This window comes from Sorex fumeus, unplaced genomic scaffold, assembly GCF_029834395.1.
Source record: "Sorex fumeus unplaced genomic scaffold, SorFum_2.1 ptg000081l, whole genome shotgun sequence".
NCBI lineage: Eukaryota > Metazoa > Chordata > Mammalia > Eulipotyphla > Soricidae > Sorex > Sorex fumeus.
The window spans coordinates 10,486,355-10,512,070 of NW_026606138.1; the positions used below are offsets into that span (position 1 = coordinate 10,486,355).

General features: G+C 42.3%; 1 protein-coding gene across 3 annotated transcripts in view; it reads right to left on the minus strand.

The window, feature by feature from the left end:
• Positions 1 to 7,632: 7,632 nt before the first annotated feature.
• TBK1 (TANK binding kinase 1) overlaps positions 7,633 to 25,716 on the minus strand; it is a 53,607-nt gene continuing 35,523 nt past the window's right edge. For 2 of the 3 annotated variants that reach the window (XM_056130661.1, XM_056130663.1), the window contains exons 10-21: positions 23,869 to 23,927; positions 23,440 to 23,531; positions 20,415 to 20,516; positions 19,577 to 19,655; positions 13,038 to 13,159; positions 12,873 to 12,949; positions 12,301 to 12,340; positions 11,309 to 11,410; positions 11,108 to 11,204; positions 10,480 to 10,586; positions 10,204 to 10,275; positions 7,633 to 8,414 (exon numbers count right to left, since the gene is read on the minus strand). In XM_056130661.1, coding sequence (XP_055986636.1) covers positions 8,363 to 8,414; positions 10,204 to 10,275; positions 10,480 to 10,586; positions 11,108 to 11,204; positions 11,309 to 11,410; positions 12,301 to 12,340; positions 12,873 to 12,949; positions 13,038 to 13,159; positions 19,577 to 19,655; positions 20,415 to 20,516; positions 23,440 to 23,531; positions 23,869 to 23,927 — 1,001 coding nt within the window. In that variant the 3' untranslated portion in view covers positions 7,633 to 8,362. Of the gene's footprint in view, positions 8,415 to 10,203; positions 10,276 to 10,479; positions 10,587 to 11,107; positions 11,205 to 11,304; positions 11,411 to 12,300; positions 12,341 to 12,872; positions 12,950 to 13,037; positions 13,160 to 19,576; positions 19,656 to 20,414; positions 20,517 to 23,439; positions 23,532 to 23,868; positions 23,928 to 25,716 lie in introns of all 3 variants that reach the window. The other variant, XM_056130660.1, reaches the window with a different exon arrangement.

A 25,716-nucleotide genomic window follows, 5' to 3' on the forward strand; every position in this document is an offset into this window, starting at 1 on the left:
TGAATATCACAGGGGCCCCGAGCTCCCTGAGCACTGCTGGGAGGCCCCTCAAAACATGAAAATGGAAAATAATTATGCTGCTACATTAATGAGGAGCTTTGGAATAACGTAAATATCCTATATTTAAATAGCACAGGGATACCGTCAGAGCCCTGTACGAAACAACGCAGGGAATATGGTAGAGTGGGTAACGCCTGTCTTGCACACGGCCGACATGGGTTCCTAACTAAGCACAGTTAGGAAGAAGGTCCTAACTTGGTTCCCTGAGCACCGCCAGGAGTAATTCCTGAGTGCATGAGCCAGGAGTAACCCCTGTGCATCGCTGGGTATGACCCTGAGCACAGCCAGGTGTGCCGCTAACTCTTGAAACCAAACAAACTGAATAATGAAAGGTGACAGTGAAAAGAATAAAAGGGAATGTGAAAGGAAGAATTAAAATTCAGTACTAAGACTTCATTTTAATGTTTCTGGGTATGGGGCCGCACCTGGGGTGCTTGGGGGCTGCTGTGTGCTCAGCCCAGTGAGCCCCATCTCTGGCCCCAGCCCACACTTGACTGTCACGGGGACCTCTAGGAGGGGGGAGGGGTACCACACATCAAACTGCAGTTTCATGCTTGAAAGGCCTCTGACACAGAGGTCTCCCTCTCCCCAGCTATCTCCAGGCAGGCCTGCCTGATGATGTATCTTCACGTGCTGGGTAATCTGTTGGCACCAGGCTGATCTATGGCTAATCACTCACAGAAGGTGCAGTTTCGTGGGTGATGAAGAAACAGAAGCACAGTTCTGTGAGATGAGGCCTTTAAAGTAAGAGAATTGCCTTCTCCCAGGTCTGTGCAACACCATAGCAGCAGCCAGGAGAGAGCCAGGTCCCATGGAAGGAGCCCATGCTGGGTGACCCGTCGCCACCCTGAGCCCCTACACCTGCCCCTAGCAGCCCGAGAGAGCCGGGCGGGAACGACCCCAGCAGCATGCAGCAACAGCCCACCCAGGGCGACAGCCACTGACCGGCCAAGCCAAAGGCCCAGTGACATTTTTTAGCTTTCTAAGGATGGAAGGGGAACTCTTTGTGATTTCCTCTTTTTTTTTTTTTAAATCCCAAGACTTTTATTTTTTTCTTTTTGGCTCACACCCGGCAATACACAGGGGTTACTCCTGGCTCTTCACTCAAGAATTACTCTTGGCGGTGCTCAGGGGACCATATGGGACGCTGGGAATCGAACCCAGGTCGCCCTACCCCGCTGTGCTATCGCTTCAGCGCCAAATTCCAAGATGTTTTAATTCCATGAACAAATTAAAGTTCACTGAAATGAAGAGCTGTTTTATTTTAATTTTTTTAAATTTTTATTTTATTTTTTTTCTTTTTGGGTCACACCTGGCGATGCACAGGGGTTACTCCTGGCTCATGCACTCAGGAATTATCCTGGGCGGTGCTCAGGGGACCATATGGGATGCTGGGAATCGAATCCGGGTCGGCCACATGCAAGGCAAATGCCCTACCCGTTGTGCTATCACTCCAGCCCATTTTAATTTTTTTAAAGGGCTACCCATTCTCTCTCTCTCTCTAGAAAACTTCTTTGAAGATAAATGCCTGTCACTGTCACTGTCCTCCCATTGTTTATCGATTTTCTTGAGTGGGCCCAGTAACGTCTCCATCGTGAGACTTTGTTGTTACTGTGTTTGGCATATCAAATACGTCACAGGGAGCTTGCCAGGCTTTGCCGAGCAGGTGAGATACTCTTGGCAACTTGCCAGGCTGTCCGAGAGGGTCGGAGGAATCGAACTCGGGTCAGCTATGTTGGCCGCTTGCAAGGCAAACGCCCTGCCCGCTGTGCTATCGCTCCAACCCCAAGATAAATGCCTAAGAAGCATAAAACCGAATTACAAAAATGGCCATGGTTTGTAATACCTTCAAAGGAATTTTTCTTTCCATTTTTCCTCAACCAAGTTAAATCATGTTTGAAAAAATCTTTAAGAATGTGATTTCTACCCCTAACTGCATCCTCGTTGGAGGAACAATGTACCTTAGTAACAGAAAATAAAACTGTGGTGTTGGTGTGTGTGTGTGGGGGGCAGATTGACAATCCAGTGGCATTTGCCTTGCACGTGGCCCACCCAGGTTTGGTTCCCCAGGACCCCCAGGTGGTCCCCCTGAGTCCTCCAGCAGTGATCCCTGAGCACAGAGCCAGGTATAAGCCCTGAGCACTGCTGGGTATGGGTCAAAACCAAAAAAATGGAAAAAAGAAAAGAAAGCTGTAGGTAAAACAAGCCACTGACCGAGAGAACTTTACCTCCAGCATTGACATCAAAGAAACTTGGGTTTCTTTCTCCTTTTCAAGTGTGTGTGTGTGTGTGTGTGTGTGTGTGTGTGTGTGTGTGCGTGTGTGCGCGCGCGCGCGTGTGGGTGGGGGGGGGAAGGGTGGAGGATGGATAGGGGGACAGGGGTGAACACACCTAGAGGTGTTCAGGGCTTACTCCTGGCTCTGCACTCAGGGATCACTCCTGGCAGGGTTCAGGGAACCCATTGCAGTGCTAGTAAAAGAGCTGTCTCCTCCTCCTCCTCCTCCCCCTTCTCCTCCTCCTCCTCCTCCTCCTCCTGTCATACCCAGGGGAACCCATTGCAGTGCTAGTAAAAGAGCTGTTTCCTCCTCCTCCTCCTCCTCCTCCTCCTCCTCCTCCTCCTCCTGTCATACCCAGGGGAACCCATTGCAGTGCTAGTAAAAGAGCTGTTTCCTCCTCCTCCTCCTCCTCCTCCTCCTCCTCCTCCTCCTCCTCCTCCTCCTCCTCCTCCTCCTGTCATACCCAGGGGTTGCTCCTGGCCCTACACTCAGGAATTACTCCTGGCGGTGCTTGGGAGACCATATGGTAAGCTGGAAATTGAACCCGGATCGGTCGCTTGCAAGGCAAACCTGCTATGCTATTCCCGAGATGCTTCTTCTGAAAGTATTGTCAATCATTTCAGGTGGCCAACACTGAAACTATGCATGTCCTTAGAACAACTCTCTCCGGAGAGCACGGATGAGAAAAACTGTCGTGCCCGGATCTGACACTTGGGCTATGAACTGTCTTTAGGTTAGTGTGTCTGAGAACCATTTGTTCGCCCTAAATCCCCTTCCCCTGCCATGAATCACTGGCGTTTTAGACCTTAACCCTCAGAGCCAGAAGCTGTATTAATAGACATTCTTTCTAAAAAAAAAAATGTTCTAAGCACCAGAAACTCTGACCTCGTATAGCACTCGACAATTTCTAAGAATAGACCCTGTCTCTTCATAAGAACACAATTCCTTTATTCAAGGCGCAAAGAAATCAGCATCCACTAACTCAGCATCCAACACAACTGCTAACAGCCCTTTGCAGGACACCCCAACAGCAGCCAGGAATGCAGTCTCCTTTGTCCATTTTTCACTGGAAAAATAAAGCAGCCTATTTTAAAACTCAGCAGGAACTTATCCCAAATAATTTCATTCTTCCAAGTGAAGAAAAGTGTCAAAGAATGTTTTCTCCCATCTTGTTTTTTAGCCTTTGATTCAACAGTAGAGAAACGCTGATGTCTAATCACTTACTAATTAACTGGGACCTCGGTTCTCATCGTCCCTGGAACTAACGTTTAGCCCTAATGCACTGTTTGCATCAAAAGCTCTCTCGCTCCCTAAAACAGGCTCTTTGAGCCTGGCAGAACATTTCAAAAGTTCTTTTTATATATTTTGCTAAATATGAGGGGTTGATTTATACTCTAAAAAGAAAAAAAATCAAAGGATCTGTTTATCTTACCAGTTCTTATTTATATGCCAATTTGTCAATTAAAAAAAAATTCCATTTCCAGGGGTTGGAGCAATAGCACAGCAGGTAAGGCATTTGCCTTGCATGCGGTTGACCCGGGTTCGATTCCCAGCATCCCATATGGTCCCCTGAGCACCGCCAGGAGTAATTCCTAAGTGCATGAGCCAGGAGTGCAACGCTGGGTATGACCCAAAAAACAAACAAAACAAAACAAAACAAAAAAATTCCATTTCCAGTATTTCTTAGGAATCCGGACTTTTCCTATAAATATAAGGAGGAAGTCCAGCTAAGATAATAATACTGACTTTTCCAGATTTTTACTTTGTGTCTTCTTTAAAGTGGACTGTGGGTGGTGGATAGTTGTTAGTGTTATGATTCTGGTATATTTCCCAGAATATATCTAATAGCATCTAGTCTAGCACTTCTCACTTTTAAAAACCTGAGAAACTTTTCTGCAGCACTCACTGAATGACCAAATGGCTGAGAAAGTACATAAAATGCTCTCCTGAAATACAAAATAGAAAGATTAGCTCCAGTTGTTTGTGATTCTGAAGAGAATGGGTTTTACATTGACATTCGGATTGCTTATTCTGAGTGAAAAAGAAAAAAGGTGAAGTGCTTTACAGTAGTATTAAAGGTGGGGTCTCACGCATAGAGCATTCCAGCACCACCCAGTGTGCCCCCCCCCCCCCCCCCCGTTGTTCTAGGGTCCCCCTCCCCCTCCTACCCTTTTCTCCTCCATCCCTCTGCCTGGATAAGCTTCTCAGGAAGGCCAGCTGTTTGTCACCTTTGGGTATGCTATTTCCATTATTCCCTTACTCTCTTTATGTCCCACATGAGGATGGCATTACATGCATACATACATATCACTGTATATCGCTGTTTCTTTATCCAATTGTCTGTTCTTTTGAACACAGGTTGTTTCCTGACTTTGGCTCTTATGAATAGTGCTGTAATGAACACAGGAGTGCAAATGTCTTTTCTGAATAGCTTTTAGCCCTTGAGGTAGATGCCAAGAAGTGGAACTGCATCATATGGAAGCTCAGTTCCTAGCTTTTTTCCCCAGAAGTATCTATAGTTGTTTTTCAGAGGCTGGACTAAATATTCCCACTAGCAGTGAAAGGTGGGAATTTTTTCCCGCCCCCATGCCAACATTGGTTGTTTTATTCTTTGTGATGTGTCACTGGTAAGAAATGATATCTAATTGTTATTTTGATTTGCATTTCACTGATAATGATATAGAGCATATTTTTTCCATATAATCTTGGTCATCTGTATGTCTTTCTTGAAGAAGTTTATGTTCATCTTTTTCCGTTTCTTTTGATGGGGTTGCTTTTTCTTGTTAAGTCCTACCATTGATTATCTTTTTTTTTCTTCTTGCTTTTTGGGTCACATCCGCCGATGCACAGGAGTTACTCCTGGCTCTGCACTCAGGAATCACTCCTGGTGGTGCTCGGGGGACCATATGGGATGCTGGGAATCGAACCCGGGTTGTCCATGTGCAACACAAACGCCCTACCTGCTGTGCTATCGCTCCAGCCCCATACCACTGATTGTCTCTAAATGTAAAATGAGGGGCTGGAGTGATAGCAGAGAGGGTAGGGCGTTTGCCTGGTACGCGGCCGACCCAGGTTCAATTCCCAGCATCCCATATGGTTCCCTGAGCACCTCCAGGAGTAATTCCTGAGTGCAAAGCCAGGAGTAATGCCTGAGCATCGCTGGGTATGACCCAAAAAGCAAAAATAAATAATAAAAAAATTAAAAAAAATGTAAAATGATCACCTTTTAATTTTTAGTGCAGAATACCACAAAAACTGAATTCCCATTGCTTAAATAATAGAAACAAAAACCCATTCAGGTAATCCTTTTTTTTGGGATACTTTACAGATGAGGAAAATTATGTTTTACTTAAAAAATTTTTTTTGCAATGTTTTTATTTTGGAATGAGTTTTGTTTACTTAATTTTTTTATATATTTTTTTGCAATAAGATTTTGCCAAATCACAGGTAGATTAATTTTCAGGCTGAAAACTCTGTAGCCTTAAGAGAATGGGAACAGGCTAACTCCCCTCCCTTCTGATGGGCCCTGCAGCCAACATATTCAACCTCCACTCTCTATAACAGAGCTCAGCTCTGCAATTCTTGGAGTGCATGAGCATGTATGCACCTCCTCCAAATTTCATGGTACTGACAGCCCAGTAGAGCACACAAATTCGATAGGAAAATTGAGTAGAAAACCACCAAGCTCAATGAGCAAAGTCATTAACACAGAGGCTCAACCACCACCAGCTCAGTAAATTACTAATGACTTTACTAACACCATTTGTGAGATGTAACGATCCGAGGCTGACTTTTATTGATCTATTTTCTGATGATTCCTTTTGTCATTTTATTGTAACAAGCAATCTGAAATAAATTTGTGTCTGCTAAGAGGATAGACTTGGGGGGTGGGAGGGAACCTGGACACATTGCGGGTCACACTGATGGCAAGACTGGGGTTGGAGCATGTATGCCTGAGGCTGTATTATAGGACATCTTTGTAAATCACGGTGCTATAATAAAATTCTTATTTTTGGAGGGGGACATACAGCAGGGCTCAGAGTCTTCTAGGCCATGCTGGGGACTGAATCCAGGGCTGTGGAATACAAAGCATGTTCTCAAGCCCTGACTCGTCTTCCCAGCCCCCAAGATAACTATGCTGTAAGTATTTTGAAGGAAAGATCTCTTATATCCAAGAAAAGACACTGCTTGACCTGGAGACAACATTGCCACAGTGGAATGAGGCATACAAACCAAGTATTTGATAATTTCCAAAATAACTAGTTATTTTTTCATATTTGTCCTACTCTTTTTTTAATAATATGAAGATAACTCTCCCCCCCACTCCTACCCATCCACCCCCCTGCTCTGTGCTTGGGGGTCACTCCTGATGGTGCATGTGGGGGGGGGATGCTTATCTATTCCAAGGATAGAAACTAGGTCAAATAAGTCTTAACCCCTTAATCTCTTCTGGCCCCTGCCTCCTTTTTTTGTTTCGGGGCCACACCTGGCAATGCTCAGTGGTTACTCAGGAATCACCCCCTGGTGGGCCTGGGGGACCTTATGGGCTTCACTATTGCTCTCGTGTGTAATCTCCAGTGACTAGGGAAACCCCGGGGGCTCTCTCTCGCGGCCTGCATTCGGTGGGCTCGGGCAGCTCCAAACGGCCGATGTCACGGGCGAATGAAGGAGGAAACGAGGTCGCCAGGCTGGTTGATGATCAGCTGCTGTTTATTCCATTCTCCCCACGCGCCTGTTCCAGTCTCTCTGAGCCCCTCATTCCCGTCTCTTCCTGACTCTCGCTCATCTCTCCGCGCTCCCTCTGTAAGCCCTGTCTCTCGTCTCTCCACGTGCCTGCTCCTGCACTCTTCCCCTACATTCTTCTCCCTCTGTCCCCCTTGCTAGTCTCTCAGCGCTCCATCTTGTTGCCCGGGCCTCTCTCGTCCCCCCCCCCCCCCCCCAACACACACAGCTCTCCAGCACAGGGGTTACTCCAGGTGGGGCTTGGAGGACCATATGGGATGCCGGGGATTGAACCCGGGTCTACCTGCTATGCTGTCGCTCCAGCCCCTCATCACTCATTTTATTCCTTTCAATAGTTTACTTTTATGTTTGTGGGCCATCCCATACCCGGTGGGGTGCACTCCTAGCTCTGTGCTCAGGGATCTTTCCTGGCAAGCTCAGGTAACCATGTGGTGTACCAGGTGCTGAATCTGGGTCGGCTCATGCAAGGCAAGTGCCCTATCCAATGTACTATCTCTATGGCCCCAACTCTTTATTTTTAAAAACTATTTCTTAAACAAAAAACTACGAACTCTTTACATTAAAATTGAGAAATTTATTGGTACTTTTTCATGAGGTGGTAGGCAGAATTAAAGAAGAAATATACAGCTTTAAATAGTTGAAATCATCCTAAATCTTCATGACAATTATACATTTATGGCTAAAAATAAAAAATAGACTTTAATAATTAAATCATTAAAAAATTTGCTCAATAATTTATTTGAAATTAAACCAATACAAGGATAACTGGGATCTGGGCATTTAAAAAAATGAAATGATGCCATTCATCCTTCTCAAAAAAATTGTGACCCTAGTAATCAACAGTGGTTCAGTTTGGTTCCTCACTCACAGAAGCAACCTCTCCTTTTCACCACTTAAACTGTTGTCGACTGTCAGTTTTTTGATTTGTAAGGATGCCAGCTTTGGCTCCAGGTGAAATGTTTCCAGAAGGCATCGGAGACCTAAGACATAGTTAGCCCTACTCAGAGAAGTGAAGGGTCAGTATCTCAAGCGTGACTGTCATGGCTTCCTTGAGTGCTCACTGAGGTCAAATATCCTCATACAAAGATTAAAAGGTAAAATTACATCTTAACAGCAGCCAAAAATTTATATACTTTTTATGTATTTACACTATTGTACATATTTACACAACCACAACAAATACTGAATTGTAGAAACAGGAGATCACCTATAGAATTATTCAATTAATGTCTCAGCTTTATTTTCTTGTGCAAACTGGAAGTTTTCTCAAACTCCTTAGAAAGCTAAAGACAGTCAACATTGCGAAGGCCACCATCCATTGTTAAAGAGCCAAACCTAAAATACGAAAGAAAAGTCAATCACAAAAGACTCATTTACTTGACTCCTCATCTATTAAAGAATACAGAATACTTTCTTGGAGTAAAGAATACTATTTTTTTTCTTAAACTCATTTGCTATATTTCTCATGGAAACAAGGTCTTATTTTATTGTAAATATGTAAAAAAAAATATAATTCAGTGATAGATGAGAATACTCTGGGGGTAGTTATAGCTTTATTTAGCTTGCATGTGGCAAAGCCATGTTTGATCCCCAGCAGCCCATACAGTCCCCTGAACACTGTGTGATCTCTGAGCATGGAGGCAGGAGTGAGCCCTGAGCAGTTGGGTGTGGCCCTGTGGCTCTGTGCACAGGGATAACTCATGTCACAACTCAGCCCTGGCAGGACTGGGGTGGATGGGACAGGGAGGGAAAGAATTGGGGAAGCGACAGAACCTAGAAAGTGTTGCTCAGTGCTGAGAACTAGATAATTCCTTTTTGGCAGGCTGGGATTTATATGAAAGGATGCAGAGTTGGGAATAAGTGGACACACTCTAAGGGCAGTAAGAATGAAATCTTGCTGTAGAGAATGCTCTTTGAGGCAAGAGTGGACAGAAAATTAATGAACAGGCTGTGGCCAGACTATTTGAGTTTGAGTCTGAGTTTATGCTTGACCCTTTGTGGTAATAGGAGCCTACAAGCCACTCAGACTCACTCACTCACTTAGTGGCCGGACTAGCTTAACAGTGGGCAAAGAAAGCTTGGCTGCAATCCCTGACAGATGGCAGGAGACTGAGACTAAGGAAACTGGTATGAGGTTACTGTCACAGCTCACAGTGAGGGAGACGGGAGTACCCACTGACGCTGATGTCCAAAGGAGGAGGAGAAGCAGTGGGTCCAGAGAAGAGGAGATTAGAGGGGAAAATGAGTTGGGAAGGAACAACATTCAAGAGATTTTAGATATTAACAATCTGAAGTGACAGAGAAGTACCCAAGTGAAGTCCGCACAGAAGACCTGGACTCTATTACTGTTGGGACTCTATTAGAAGACCTGGACTCTATTACTGTTGGGACTCTATCAGAAGACCTGGACTCTATTACTGTTTCTGGCACAAGTCCCTCAGCAGTCACTCAACCATAGATTGCCCAATAACCTACAAATTTTTAAAACGTCGGAGGAGAGATTTGGACATGTCTAGGGACTGGAGGTATTCAGTTATTTCTCTGTGGGGGGCCACTCCTGGCTGTGCTCATCGGGGTTTACTCCTGGCTCTGTGCACAGGGCTAACTCATGTCAGAACTCAGGGGACCATATGTGGTGCCTGGGATTGAATCTGGGTTGGCTGTGTGCAAGGCAAGGGTACTATCCCTATCTCTCCGGCTCTCATGCCCTGCAGGGGGCTTTGCAGGTGGCCCTGCAAATGACACAGCACCAACCAAGTGCTGGCTTCTTATGAACAAGGCTGGGGCTACAATGGAAAGTCACTGTCTAAGTGAGAAACCGTTATAAAAAATAATGTGCAAAAGATTTCATCTTCACAAAGTTGATTTTAGTAATTATATTAACCAATGCTTCTCGAAAATAGAATTAATGAGCTGACTTGTCTTTATCCAAATGGTTGAAAACACATTCAGAAGCACCACAAAAGTTCTGACTTTATATCCAATTCCTACTAGTCTACTAAAAATGAATAAGAAACCCAAATTTAGACACACACACACACACACACACACACACACACACACACACACACACACTCAACGTATATAAAAATCACCAGGCAAGAATGAACTTTGTATTACTCACCTTTCTAAAATATGATTATTTTCAGCAAGTTCTTTAACCACTCCTTCCATTTCTTCCTTTAATTTTTTCATACTACACATACAAAATAAAGATAAAAAATCTCTACTTAAGAAAGTACAAATTATTTTAGAACTGTACTAATATTGCTGTTAGTTCTCTAAATTGATCTAACTCATTTACATCGCAAACATATTCACAACAAATATAAAAAAATTCTAAATATCTAATGCTATACCTAACAGCAACATTAGAGTTAGCAAACAACCAAGTTCTTACCCAAGAGTCATTTCCACTAATGTGTTGGAACATGGATAAACTGGGGTCATGGTATGTTTCATTCCACTGGAGGCGGCAAACATTTTCTGAGGTAAAGTTTCTTGTAACTGAAATATCAGAAAACCACATCAATCATAGAACAAAGTCTTTAGCTATATATTATTTCAGATAAAATATTAATAGATTTTTGTTGTTAATTGTGGATACCATACCCAACAACACCGGGGTCCATGTGTCTGTCATTGTTCTAGGCCCTTTTTATAAGATGTTTCTTTTTCCATGACATCTCTTTGGTTCATAATGTGTGGGAATTCCAGGGGGTTAGTTCACATCTTCACATGTGTGAAAAATCACCAGTCCTACCACCACAGAGCCCCTGACTCATCCCTGCCCTCACTGCCCCTCAGGTAACCGCTCAGTCTAGGAGTTAGGTTCTGTTTTCAGAAATTTTAGTCGTAAACATCTAAGTTCTCAAAACATGACTCAAAATGCTTTCCACAAATGGGCAAGAAGATCTGAAAGAAGCATATTATATCCTAGTTCTACCTTGTTGATCACATCAAATATAAACACAATTTTTCCTACTAGGAAAATGACCTTATATTTTCAATACTTTCGGGAACTGTACCTCATTAGTATAGTCTTGATACTTTGATACTTCTTCTTCAATATCAAAACACTGATTAGTTAGTGATAATAACTGTTTCCTTAGATGAAGCATCTTTCTGAAAACCAAAAAGTATCAATTAATAGAATTCTTATTTAAAATACACAATAAACATTCCAAGTTGTGCAGTCAACACTAATCACCCTTCAAGTGTTCACTTGCCTCATCCAGTCTTCTGATTTATCCAGAAACGCATCATACTTTTTAACACACTCCTCTGTGAAGTGGGACAGAGCTTTTGTTGCATGGTAATACAATTTTTGCCTGTAATTCAGAAATAATTGAGGTTTAAGCCAACACAGCTGCTTCTATTTTCAAACATATAAATGAATGTTTCTTGTAGTGACCTGTGAGACTTTAGTATAACGCAGAAAAAGCAGAAGTTTCTAAGACAATAATTCTAGTATTATAACAATGAGAAAGAGAACGCTCTCAATAGAGAACAGTTAAAAAAAAAAAGCCGTGTGAGGTTAGGAGAGCAACCAAGGATGATTTCTATCCCGTGTGCCACCACCAGGGCACCATCAGGGCAGAAGGCTGCCCCCTCACTGTCCCACTTCAGGACCTCTCAAACAGGGATCAGAAAAGAGATCCTCAAAAAACACGCACGCCAGAAACAATTCTGTAAAAAATCAAGATGAGCAGTATTTTGCTTTTATTTTGGGGGCCACAAGTGGCTGTGCTCAGGGCTTACTTTTGACTGTATGCTCCGGAATCGCTCCATGTGGTGTCGGGGATTCAACCTATGTCAGCTGCACGCTAAGCAAGAGTCTTGCCTGTTTTACTCTCTCTCTGACACTAAAAACACTCGTAAGGACTGGGATGTGGTTTGGTGGTAAAGAATATACATATTCTTGCACATATTGAGTTCAAGTCTCATGGCGGGGAAAGGCCACTTGCAGATGTGCCATGGGGACATTCTTGGTGGTCCCTAAATTATTCAGTTAGCAGTGAGTGACTGGGGCCTGGCAGTGTTCGTGGGGCCATGTGTGGCAGGGACAGGGCTCAGGGTTGTGACCGTGCCAGGCAGGGCTCCAATCCTGTGATATTTTAGCTCTCAGGCCCTGAAATATAATCTTTACTATAATTTTAACTCGCAGAAGAGCCGTATTACAAACATAAAAATAATTACTAAACATAACCCAGATACTTACTTATCAAATTTGTGGATTTGTTCTTCATTATAAGCTAGTCCTAAAAAATAAGAAAAGATGTAACTTTTATAAATATAGAATCATAAAAATCAGATACGAAAAGTATTTGGATTTTTGAAATCATTACTTAAAAACGGTAGGTCAAACGTCAAAAATGGTAACCCCTGGGCTATACTGGCCCACCAACGTCATTACTTGGTCTGTACAATGTTAACATTAAAAATAAACAGCTGACATTTAAAAATCAGGGTATTTCTAATAAAACCGATTTCTCTAGCTTCTCTCAAGAAGCAAGCAACAAATGAGATGAGCCTGGGCAGTCCTTCCCTTGATGGGGAAGCTTGCTCTTTCTTCTCTATTTCTCAGGCTCCTCGGGCCAATCTCGCTTAGCGCCTGGGGATCACTTCTGATGGGCTGGAAGACCATATGGGGTGCCCGGGATTGAACCTGGGTTGGCCTCACGCAAGACAAAAGCCCTACCCACTGTACTATCTTTCCGGCTCCAAAAATACATATACATACTGAATTAACAGCTACGAAGACCAATTCATTAATAAGCAAATTTTACTTACTTCGTTCTGCTTTGTCTTTTTTGAACTGATAGTAAATCTCTGTGATGCAATTTAGGAGAACCTGTAGCTTTTCAACACTATTTAAGAAAAACACATAAATGAGCTGATGTGAGAAAGAACATTAAACGCGAAGAGCAAAAACTACCAACTAAACTTATAACCTACTGTCTATCTCTTGGATGCGTGCCTTCTTGATGGGCCCATGTATCTGCCAGCAATCCACCTGGAGATAATTTGCTTTCGATATCCTGAAGACTGGTCTCTATTGTTCCCTGAGAACTGGAGAGCTAAAAAAAAAAAAAAAAAAAAAGAAAAAAAAAAGGAAAGAATGAGTTCAGATTCAGAAATAGTCCTAATACTGATCATGTCTAAAGACTGAATCACACTTCTTTTGTAGAATACATCAATTCAAAGTCAATCTAATTATTTTTTAAATGCAAGGGTGATTAGGTTTATTTCTAATCTAGGGCCCATGGTATAAGAACAAGTGTGCAGCTAATTAGTTTTCGTACATTTTATCAACCTATTCTAACACTGCCTCAGGATAGCTCAGTAAAAGAGTGCATGTCTTGTACCACAGGACCTGGGTTTGATGGCTGGCATGGAAACAGTATTAAATTCATCTTACTTTTCTTCATTTGGAACACTACCTCAGAGAGTTGTGAAATTCAAACAGGCACATTAGCACAGTTGCAAGCATAAACGAAGGTATACAAGTTGCGCTTTGTTTAGAGGCTGAAGAAAGTAACTCCTATTTAACAATAGAAAAGGCACCTCAATAAGAACCTGCTAATTTAAGTTTAGTAAATTATCACTTATCTGCAACATAACTGAGCATTTGTAAACCTTGTGAAGAAAGGTTAGACTTTCTGGATAAACATTTCTAAATATTTTCTGGCACATTTCTCCGGGACCCAGGGATGGCCCTGTGACAGAAGTGCCTGCCTTGCAGAGGCCTCAGGATCCATCCTGGTGCTGCCCACCTGAGCAGAGTGAGGTCCAGCATCTCTACGCCTTTGGGCCTCTGCTGAATAATGAAGTACGCAATCTCTGGCCACCCCAGCCAAAGACGTGCACAGGTAGTAAGGCCAGGTTTGTGAGGACGATGACGACGGGATATCACAAATGAAATTTGGGACCAGGGCTGGGGAGACAGTATAGGAGGTAAGGCCACATAAGGATCCCTTGAGCGGCACCAGGGGTCACTCCTGAGCACAAACCCCCATCACACATTCCATCAGTGAACACTATACTGCAACGCGTAAGCACCACAACCCAAGAGTGGAACTCCAGCAAGCACATGTGCGCTATAGTTAAAGTCTAGAGCCCCAACGAGCACCACACGTGTCCTAGCACCACAACCTCGGTTATTGCAACAACAAAGGGAAGGGGAAAAACTGGGACCTATTTCATGCTTTTCCAGTACAGTGTGAAGTGGTAGTTTTCACCGCCATTAGCAAAAAAGGTGCTTTGTCATACTTTTTGTACTGTGACTTTTTTTTTTGCCTTAATAATTTTAAAGACTAAATAGTATCTCGAATTTTGCATTACTGTCAAGGTTATATACTTTTATAAGAGTTCTAGTCACCAGATCAATTCATTCCAGTTTCCTCCTGTGGGGATCTGGCTGAGAAGTTAAGCAATCCCTGTGTGGGGACTCTGATCTGTGGCTCTGCCTGGCTCCGGCCTCCAGCACTGCTGGCTATGAACTTGATGGCCCACACCAAAATAAATGTTTCGAAGTGTTTATTTATTTATTTATTTATTTATTTATTTATTTTACCTTTGATTATTTATTTATTTATTTTTTAAATTTATTTATTTTTTTACAGTTGTAGATTTACAATTTTTTTTTGTGCTTGGGTTTCGATTATACAATGATCAGATACCCATCCCTCCACCAGTGCCCGTTTTTCACCACCATGGATAATATCCCTCCCACCCCCATCCCCCCATCCCCCCCTGCCTCTGTGGCAGGGCAATCCCCTGTGTTCTCTCTCTCCGTTTGGGTGTTGTGGTCTGCAAAAGAGGCATTGAGTGGCAAACATGTTCAGTCCATAGTCTACTTTCGACATGCATCACCCCTCCTGGGAGGATCCTCCAAACATCCTATATTTGGTGCTCCCTTCTCTATCTGAACTGCCCTTTCCTCTAGGATACCCGGCTGGCCTCTAAGTTATGGAGTAATCCTCCTGGTGCTGATCTCAGCTATTCTTGGGTATTAATCTCATACTTTGTTACTTTATATCCCCCAGATGAATGCAATCTTTCTATGTCTATCCCTCTCTTTCTGACTCATTTCGCTTAGCATGATACTTTCCATATTGTACCACTTGTATGTAAATTTCATGACTTCATCTTTTCTAAGAGCTACATAGTACTCCATTGTGTAGATGTACCAAAGTTTCTTTAACCAGTCATCTGTTCTTGGGCATTCAGGTTTCTTCCAGTTTCTGGCTATTGTAAAGAGTGCTGCAATGAACAAACAAGTGCAGATGTCACTTCGACTATACATTTTTGCCTCTCTGGGATATATTCCCAGGAGTGGTATAGCTGGGTCAAATGGGAGCTCAATTTCTAATTTTTTGAGAATCGTCCATACTGTTGTCCAGAAGGGCTGAACCAGTGGACATTCCCACCAACAGTGAAGGAGTGTCCCTTTCTCGCCACATCCACGCCAGCATTGGTTGCTTTTGTTCTTTTGAATGTGGGCCAGTCTCTGAGGTGTGAGATGGTATCTCATTGTGGTTTTGATCTGCATCTCTCTGATGATTAATGATGTAGAGCATTTTCTCATGTGCTTTTTTGCCATTCGGATTTCTTCTTTGAGAAAGTTTCTGTTCATTTCATTGCCCCATTTTTGGATGGGGTTGGATGTTTTCTTCTTGTGGAGTTTAACCAGTATTTTGTATATCCTGGATATCAACCCCAGATGTGTATTCGGCGAATATCCTTTCCCATTCTGTAGACTGTCTTTGTATTTTGGTCACTGTTTCTTTGGAGGTGCAGAAGCTTCTTAGTTTAAGATAGTCCCATTTATCTATCTCTGTTTTCCGAAGTGTTTATTTTTTTGTCATGGCCAGTGATGCTTGGGAAACCACGTGGTGTAGGGATGAGCTTGGGTCTCTGGCATGCAAAGCCTTAGGCTTGTTGTCTCAGCTCAAAAAAAAGTTTTTTTTCTTTTGGGTGACACCTGGCGATGCTCAGGGGTAAGTTACTCCTGACTCTGCTCTCAGGAATTATTCCTGGCAATGCTCAGGGGACCATCTGGGATGATGCTGGGAATCAAACCCAGGTTGGCTGTGTGCCCTACCTGCTGTACTAGTGCCCTCAAAATATTTTTTGTCAACTACAGACTTAATTTTTTTTCCTTACCAATTTATGAGTTTTTTTTTTCTTTTTGGGTCACACCTGGCTATGCACAGGGGTTACTCCTGGGCTCTGCACTCAGGAGTTACTCCTGGCGGTGCTCAGGGGACCATATGGGATGCTGGGAATCAAACCTGGGTCGGCCGCGTGCAAGGCAAATGCCCTACTTGCTGTGCTATCTCTCCAGCCCCTTATGAGTTATTTTGATTTAAAAATAATGGTTTTTAATCTATTTTCCTCCCTTCCCTTTTCCTTTTTTAACACCAGGGACTCTGAGCCACACCCAGCAGTGTCTTTGCTCAGGGATCATTCCTGACAAGGTACAGGGGACCAAATGTACTGCTAAGGATCAAATGGGATTCGGTCATGTGCAAAGACAGCACCTTACCCTACATATTAATTTTCTAGCTCCACTTTTTTTTTAAGTCTATAGTTCTATTATGGGTAACACAGGCAAGATAATTTTTATTTATTTTGGTTTTCAGTTGGGCCAACCTGGCTGTGCTCAGGGCTTATTCCTGGCTCTGTACTCAGGAATCATTCCAGGTGGCTCAGGGGACCATATGGGGTGCTGGATAAACCTAGGCTGACTGCGTGAGGCAAAGGTCCTACTTTGTACTATCACTCTGGACCCAACATAAGCAAGTTTATTTTAAAGTCAATAATACATTTTTTAGTTTTTGGTTTTGGGGCGACACCTGGCAATCCTGGCGGTGATTGTGGGACCATATGGAATGCCAGGGATTGAATCCAGGTCGGCGGCATGCAAGGTAAACCACTCTACCTGCTGTACTATCTCTCTGGTCCCATTACATTTTTATTTAAGTAATTTCCTATTATGGTTCCTCCCCCGCCCACCTGTTACTTTACTTCTCCAAAGTTTGAATCTGGATCTCCAGAATGACCTACTAACAAATTCTGCTTAACCCACTTGTCCAATTTGTCAACCTATGCCATCTTTTGTTTAGCTTCTCTGATCTGTACAAGTCAACACAGCAAGGATTGTTGGAATCCTTTTCTGGGGTGTGGGGGTTTTGGGGGCCACACCTGGCAGTGCGCAGGGCTTACTCCTGGCTCTGTACTTAGTCATCATCATTGGAAAGATTTGGGGGACCCTATGGGGTACCAGAGATTGAACCTGGATAGACTGTGCGCAAGGCAAGTGTCCTACCTGCTGTACCCATGGAACAAGTTACTTTTTTTTTACAGCAATGCTGAGAACAAAAAGCAGCAAGGAACCCAGAACAGAGGGCAGAAAAACAGAGTGAATGTATGTAAAAATGTATTAAATTCATTGCTTGTAACATTAAGTCTATTTGAAATGTAGTATAAAAACCACACCACCTGGGGAATATCTACGCTGTTATTGAAAAGTAAAAATAAACGCAAGTTCGTAGGCTAACAACCATTTAATAAATTATGTAAAAGATGACTAAAATAGAAAGTGCTCTTCAAAATTTTCACAGCAGCAGAATCATCTGGTGAGCTGACTGAACACGGATTCCTGGGCCCTGTCTGGGACGCAGTAAGTTGGGGTCAGCCTCCTGAGCTTGCACTGTGGGCTGTTCTCACATCAGACTCGTGCTGCTCGAGAAACTACTCTGAGAAATCAGTGCCACGAGATACCACACAGAGCTTTGAAAAGCAATTCACTGGGGGGTGAGAATCTATCGTATTATTTTTTCTTTCCCCCATTCCAAACCCTCGTCATCACTGTCGCTGTGATGCGCAGGCATCAAACACTCTGCTGTGGCGCACAGGCCATCAACACCGTGTGGCGCCAGGCCCACAGGAAGCACTCAGACGGCCCTCAAACGCTGAGTGCTGCCGAGTGCAGCCTCACGCCTGCACGGCAGCTGCTCCCTCACTGGAGCCCCTACGCTGTCTTTGCTATTTACAAATTTCACTTCTGAAATTAAGGTTTGTTAGAAAAGGAGGCACACAATGAAATCTAGCGAGGAAGAATTAGCCTCAAGTTAAAGGTGATTTTTGTTCTGTTTTTGGGACACACCTAGAGATGCTCAGGGGTTCAGGAATTACTCCTGGCAGTGCTGAGGGGACCGCACGGCATGCTGGGGATCAAACCTAGATGAGCAGCACGTAAGGCAAGTGCTGTACCCTCCGTACTATAGTGCTTTATATCCACGGTCCTCCCGTTGTTCATCGATTTGCTCGAGCGGGCCCAGTAACGTCTCCATTGTGACACTTGTTACTGTGTTTGGCATATCGAATACGTTACGGGGAGCTTGTCAGGCTTTGCCATGCGGGTGAGATACTCTCGGCAGCTTGCCGGGCTCTCTGAGAGGGGTGGAGGAACCGAACTCGGGTCGGCCATGTTGGCTGCGTGTAAGACAAATGCCCTACCGCTGTGCTATCGCTCCAGCCCCAGTGCTTTATATATTGGCTACTATATAGCCCAATTCTTATAAGACTGATTTTAAACTAGTTAATCATTCCATGCTTTGATTCTCATAGAAATTGAAATCTTCACAAAAATATTATGAAAAGAAACCATAGCTTCCTAAAACAAACCAAAAAAAACACCACAACATACAATTTCAACTCAAAATGCTCAAATGATGCAAACATTGGAAACAGGTGATGTAAAGCAAGTTAGAAAACAAGCTCAAAAACGAACAAAAACCAGTATGGCTGCCAGATAGGCAGATACAGTAGAAACCCCCAAACATTGTAAGACATTGTTTCTTCAACAGCTATATTCTTTTTGTTTCTGGGTTATACCTGGGGAGTTCAGGAATTCCTCCTGTTCTGGGTTCAGGGAGCACCCCAGCGGTGCTCAGGGGACCATATGCAGTACCAAAGACTGAGTTGTTGTCTGCTGCATGAAGAACAGGTGCTGTACTTTACTATCTCTCTGGTCCATAGCTATAGATAGCAACATTTTCCAAGGGTTTTTGATCCTAACAAAATAGAAATTCTTTTCGTTTTAACCCAGTATCACTTAGATCTATAGGTTTGTGGAACAGCAATTTCCTTCTGTGATACACTGACATTCAAATAGTTGTGACCAATCGAACATGCAGTCTGAAGCCCTACGTGAAGTGCTCTACCACTCTACCACTGAGTTACATCTCCACACACTGAGCCGCAGTTTTAAACAGGGTACATTTGTGTTTAGTGCAAAACAGAAGATGTCACAATGCATTTCATTAGCAATAAGAATACATAAGTACTGGAAGGAGTTCCTAAAAACTAGAAAGGCTGCCCTCTTTTAGGAGATTTAAGCTACATTCATTTTCTTGGAAAGTGAGATCTAATTTGGCCAGCAAAAATTAAATTATGAACTGAAGTTTGTCACAACTTTGAATACTTACTCTCAACAATTTTGTGTGTATATCGGAAATTTCCCCTAACTCTGCTGCTTCTAAATTGACTTTCATCAACTTTTCATATCTGTATGAAAAATAAGTTAGGAAAATAAAATTAATAATTAAAAAACTACTCTATATTATTCTATCATAATCTGCTAAGAATGAAATATTGATTGTAAAGTCCATGAATTAATGGATTCCAAGAAAATATGACATATTCCTGAAGAAATTTTATGTAGTTCTACTTATAAATTTACATGTTAAGAAAGGAAATAAATTTTAAATAGTTGAATGCCAGGACATAAGTCAAAATAGAAAATTTCAGACTTAATGGAGGTCAATAATAAATAGATTCTATTTACTTATTATATTTCCTGTATATATTAATTGTGTAGTCTAGGAAGAGAACAGTTTACAATATTCTGTTTCAAAAGGCTCAGGGGACAAAATTAAAAAGTCAGAATGAATGAAAAGCAATTTCAAATTCTAAAAACACAGTTTTAGAATAACCTTCCAACTTCCTTTGTGGATTCCAGGTTTTATATTTTCTATTCACAGTGCCTTGTTAGCAAGGTAAAAAACCAAAATCAGATGACCTTTTCTTTCCTCTGCAAGGAGGAGAAGATACCACCTGAGATGGCATTCATTTCCTACCCAGGTAAAGATGCTTTCTGCCTCTATGAGGAAGTAACTTTAATCAAAGGTTGCTTTTGAAAACAAACACTTAGAGAGCATACTATATAGTTAAGTACAAGGAAAATATAATCAAACAACTTAAACCACACGGAACAACTTTAAAAAAACATTTTAACTACTACTAGAAAAGAGTTAAGCTACTCACACTTTCACAGTCTTTTCAATGTTTCTGATGCAGAAATCCAATGTGATCACAACTTCTGTCTTTTTGTGAACAGTTTCATTATAGTCATCTTTAACTAATTCTCTAAAAACAATTTTACACTCATTAGTTCTCTGAAAGACTTAATTCCCCTTATCTATAACTTCTATAAATTCATAACATTCTTGACATATTACAAACTCCATTCAGACTTTCTTTCCTTTTTCAAGGGCACATCTGCTGGTGCTCAGGTGACTCCCAGCTCTGTGCTTGGGGTTTGCTTCTGGTGGTGCTCAGAGGAGACGAGAAACTCTCCGGCAGCGGGGACTGAGCACAGGGCTCTCAAGCAAAGCATGTGCTCCAGCCCTCTGAGCTATCTTCCAGCCCCCAATTCACACACTTTAGGACTCTATCACAGAAAACATTTCTGGGATTTTATAGATTATCTAGGGCATAAATTACTACCACTTAGTAAGTTAATAGTTTAGAAACATAGAACATTAATACTATATTGAAGAATAAAGAGTAATTTATAATCTCAGAAATAAATTATACCGCATTATATCGTGTATCACTAGAATTTTTATTACATGTAGTACACTGCTTTAAAAAAATTTTTGTGATTTCTGAAGAAGCAGGACAACACAGTAAATGTATAATTAGAGGGACTTTGGACTATGTCAAAGGGCAACAAACCAATACCCAAGGCCTATTTTTCTATAGTCAATAAGAATGGAATTTACTTTTTACTAGGAGGTTTAGTTTTTTTTGTGTGTATGTGGTGCCAGAGATAGAAACTCTGCCAAAGGTTCTATCTCTGGCACTATTGAACTACATCCCTGAACCTGGGATTTACTTTTTGAAATGTCGTAGACACAAAATAAGAGACAAAACAGAACCTTATACAGCCTGTGACACAATACTGGCTAATAGACCAAAGATAATATAGCTCGCAAGTTGATTCCCGGCACCATATATGGTCCCTTGAGCCAGGAGTGATCTGAGTGCAGAGCCAGGAGTAAACCCTGGGCATAGTAGGGCACTCCCCCATGCCCGATAATAAAATAGTAATCGACACTTTATTTTATTTTGGTGATGCAAGATAGGGTCTTTTTTTGTTTTGTTTTGTTTATATTTATTTTGGGGCTACACCGACAATGCCCAGTTACTCCACTGCAGTCAGAGAACTATATGGGATATCAGGGATCAACATCGGGTTGGAGGCATACAAGGTAAGCACCTTACTGCTGTACTATAGCTCTGGCCCAGAAGAAAGATAGTTTCTATTGAAACTTATTTAGAAAGATGTGAGAGAATGGGAGAAGTATGTGTCCATAGGCTTCTCCAGAGTGCAAATAAGCAAGCAAAGCAACACCGAGACAAGCAAGTGGGATATGTTCGAGGGAGCATGTGGGCTTGGACATCCTTCAGGACATTTTTAAGAAAAGTTTGCCAACAGCAGTGTCTATGTTAAAAATTACTTTTGGGCACCAAAGACATATTTCTGCAACAGAGCATTTGCCTTATAAGTGTGAGGCCCTGGATTTGATTCCTATCACCACCAAAAAATAATTTTTTCCCCCTTCTAACTTAATAAACTAAAAGCTAATAAGGTACAGAAGCAAAGACTTCATGGAAGAATGGCTAGGTTAAATTAACATCAAGAGCAAATGCACGGTTCTCAATACTACAGGGAAAAAAATGCAGACAGCATTTAGTTTCTAGGAACTACTTAATAAAAGTGTTTAATGAAAGAAAAGCACAGCTTTGAAAACTGGGTATATGAACACACAACAAAGTAACATACATTTATGCATTAAACATGGAAAGTGACAGAAAAAAAAAACTATTCTTTTTTCTTGTCATAAGTAGTAACAGCAGAACAGAATGATGGATGAAATGGCTTTGTATGTGTTTCAGAGAGAAGGGAATGACAGATGTAAGCTAGGTGTATATAAATCATCACATCCACCAAAGAAACAGAGCACCATCATCAATGATAGGAACCCTGAACAAAGGTCCTTATAAGTGTGTATAAAATTAAGAAGTTTCAAATGATATGCATGACAGGCAGATTCTCTGAAGAGACCCTGATTTTTTTTTCTTTTTGCTCCACTGGGCTGTATTGAGGGCTTATTCCTGGCGGGCTCAAAGAACCACCAATATGGACGTCAGAGACTCAAGCTAGGTCAGTACGTATAAAGGGAACACCCTACCCACTGTCCTTATCTCTCGGGCTGGGAGAGACCCTGGTTTTCTGCTATGATGACACGCTCTGGTTATCACAGATTAAAGAAAAGTTCAAATCATACTCTTCCACAAAGCATTTTTAAGATCACTTTTAGGGAGATAATAACAAAATTGTTGTGCAATTTTGTGAATGTGCCAAAACTCATGACGTTGAATAAATTAAATGGTGAGTTACATTGTATATGAATTGCATCTCAGTAACAATGTTGAAATAGAGGAAGATTCTGAGGAGATAACCCCTAGGAAGAAGTACAGGTTGTACTGGATGGTAACTAGGCTAAGCCCTAAACGAGAGTGAAATGACCAGCAAAACAAAACAAGGTCCTCAGAACAGTGATTCATTTATTATCACACTGTAATGTGTGGGTATGTTTTGTTCTGTTTTTTTTTTTTGACTGGGAGTCACACCTGGGTGTGCTCAGGGCTTATCTTGCACTCAGGGATCACTACTGGCAGGGCACAAGGACATTCTGTGGTGCTGGAGAACTGAATCTGGGTAGGACATACGCAAAGCAAATGCCTTACGCACTGTACTCTCTGGCCCACAGGGATGCTTTAAAATTCAGATACCCTTTACCCTATCTATCTCACAAGGCTACTATAGGAATACAGCGGGGGAAAAAAAGAAAAAATATTCTGAAAGTGAAATATAAAACACAGATATTATAATAAAAATCACATAGTTTCAAAAGCTAAAGTACCAAAGAGTAGGCTGTTAGCTATCATTTTAAGGAGGTCTAAGTGAATGTCAACTTTCAAACTTCAATTTATTACTTACATCAACCATCGTATCCCCTTCCGCATTAATTCCTGATAAAGCAACAATGTACTGGCAATTCTACATGCATAACACACAACTCCAGTGATTGCCTAATGGAGAAATACAAAATATCCATTATTGGTGCTGTGTATGGAGAAGTAAAATCACAGTAACTGTCAACTGCTATAAACTAGGGACAGATATAACAGCAATAAAAACATTGCAGTTAAGACTAATGTTATAAAATACACTATCTCAAAGGATGAAATTTTCTTGTAAGTTTAAGGAAGGGCACAACAAAAAACGAAGACAAGACAATTGATAACATATGACAATTTAAATGATAAATCCCCCAAATCATGTGGACATAGTCATAATGTATCACTTCCACTACTGACAGGATGATCTGAGTTCCTGGCAAGATGGCAATCTCATTAAAGCACTGACCTTTGCCATGCTGGCATCCCCATCCAAGTCATAGCGTGGAAGGACCTTAGGGAGGGAAACTGAAATACAACAGTAAAGTCATTAATATGAGAAACAATTTCCAATGAAATGTTTCTCTTTTAAATAAAACATTAAAATTGTAACACTGAAATCTAGCAATAACCTTTAGATTAAATTATTACTGGCAAAACATCTTTTTTTGTGTATATGGTACTGGGCATTGAACCCAGGGCCTCATACATGAAGGCATTGTTTCTACCACTGAGCTACATTCTTGGTCCTACTATCAAAACTCTTTACAGTTCTTGATTAAAAAAGCAAGCAACAAACAACATATGCAATGGGGCCGGAAAGATAGTTTTGGAGGTGAAGCACATGTCCTGCACACTGCGGAGGCAGCAGCAACCCTGGTTCAAACTCTGGACAGCACTCTTGAGCACAGAGCTTGGAATAGCCCCTGAGTATCTTTGGTGTAACCTACACCTCACCCTTTCTTCAAACTCCCACGCCCAAAGGAGAATAAAAGCTCCCACATGTAAAAATTTCATACAAGCTATCTATACTACTCATAGCATGCGACAGGGTGGAATGAAGACGTTACTGGCACCCGCTCGAGCAAATCGATGAACAAAAGGATGACAAGTGACAAGTGATGACAAGTGACAAGCAACTTATAGGAGGCTAAACTTTTTCTTAAATATAGTCCCACACAATCTCAGTCCCACACAACAATCTCAGTACTTATCTTTATTTTATTTTTTGCTTTTTTGGGTCACACCCAGCGATGCACAGGGGTTACTCCTGGCTCTGCACTTAGGAATTACTCCTTGTGGTGCTTGAGGGACATATGCGATGCTGGGGATTGAACCTGGGTCTGCCGCGTGCAAGGCAAACGCCCTACCCGCTGTACTATCACTCCAGCCTGTCAGTACTTATCTTTAAATAAAATCCCAAAGATCTAAATAAAAACGTGAAATCTGGTTAACTTCTTATTTTTTGCTTGTAGGGTTAACAACTGAAAATGAGTCCAATGCAGGTCTGATTTTTCCATTGCCTGGCCAAGTGACTTATTTCCACTAGACACAGTATTTATTTGCTGAAATCCATCAAAAGGATGGTGTTAGTAGCACATTAAACGCTGAGAGCTAGCAGCCATGCCTCCCTCCCAAAGTCACTGCCGTGGGACTCACCCGCTGGCCCTGCTCCATCGAATACAACAAACTCTCCGAGGAGACCCAAGCCAAACAGCTAAAATTCATGGACACACGGTGTCGGGTTCACACCCCCACCGCCCCTTGGAAAACTCTGGGTGCCCTTAAGAGGGGAGGGGTGGAGTCGCCAGCCCTGAGAGGGAACGGGCGGGTTCCCAACCTGCTGCAGCCTGGCCCATGGCTCAGCGCCACTTTTTCACTCATAGTTGCTGCAGATGGGCTCTGGTGCCCAGACAAGCACTCCGGGATCTTCTCACCCTGCTTCTGGAAGCCAAGCAGCTCCCCCCCCCCCCCCCTCCCCCCGCAGCAGCGCCACTGGCCCAGACACAGATCCTGAAGTCTCTGGGCCAAGGGCACACATGGGGCCAGGCAACACCTCCACAGTCCTCACTACGGCCATCCCAGCGGGAGAGTGCCCCAAATTGGATGGGAGAGTAAAACAGAAGCCAACTGAACTCGGCGAACAGAAACAGTAGCACAGAAGACTCAACTAGCAACAAACGGCTGAGTAAATCTTTAGAACACTTCAAGACCCCACAGTGAGATATAACATTTCCACATAAAAAAAAGATTTAAAACTTATGATTTTAATACTGGAGCTCTGTTATTCAATTTTAATTCTAGAACTGTATCAACA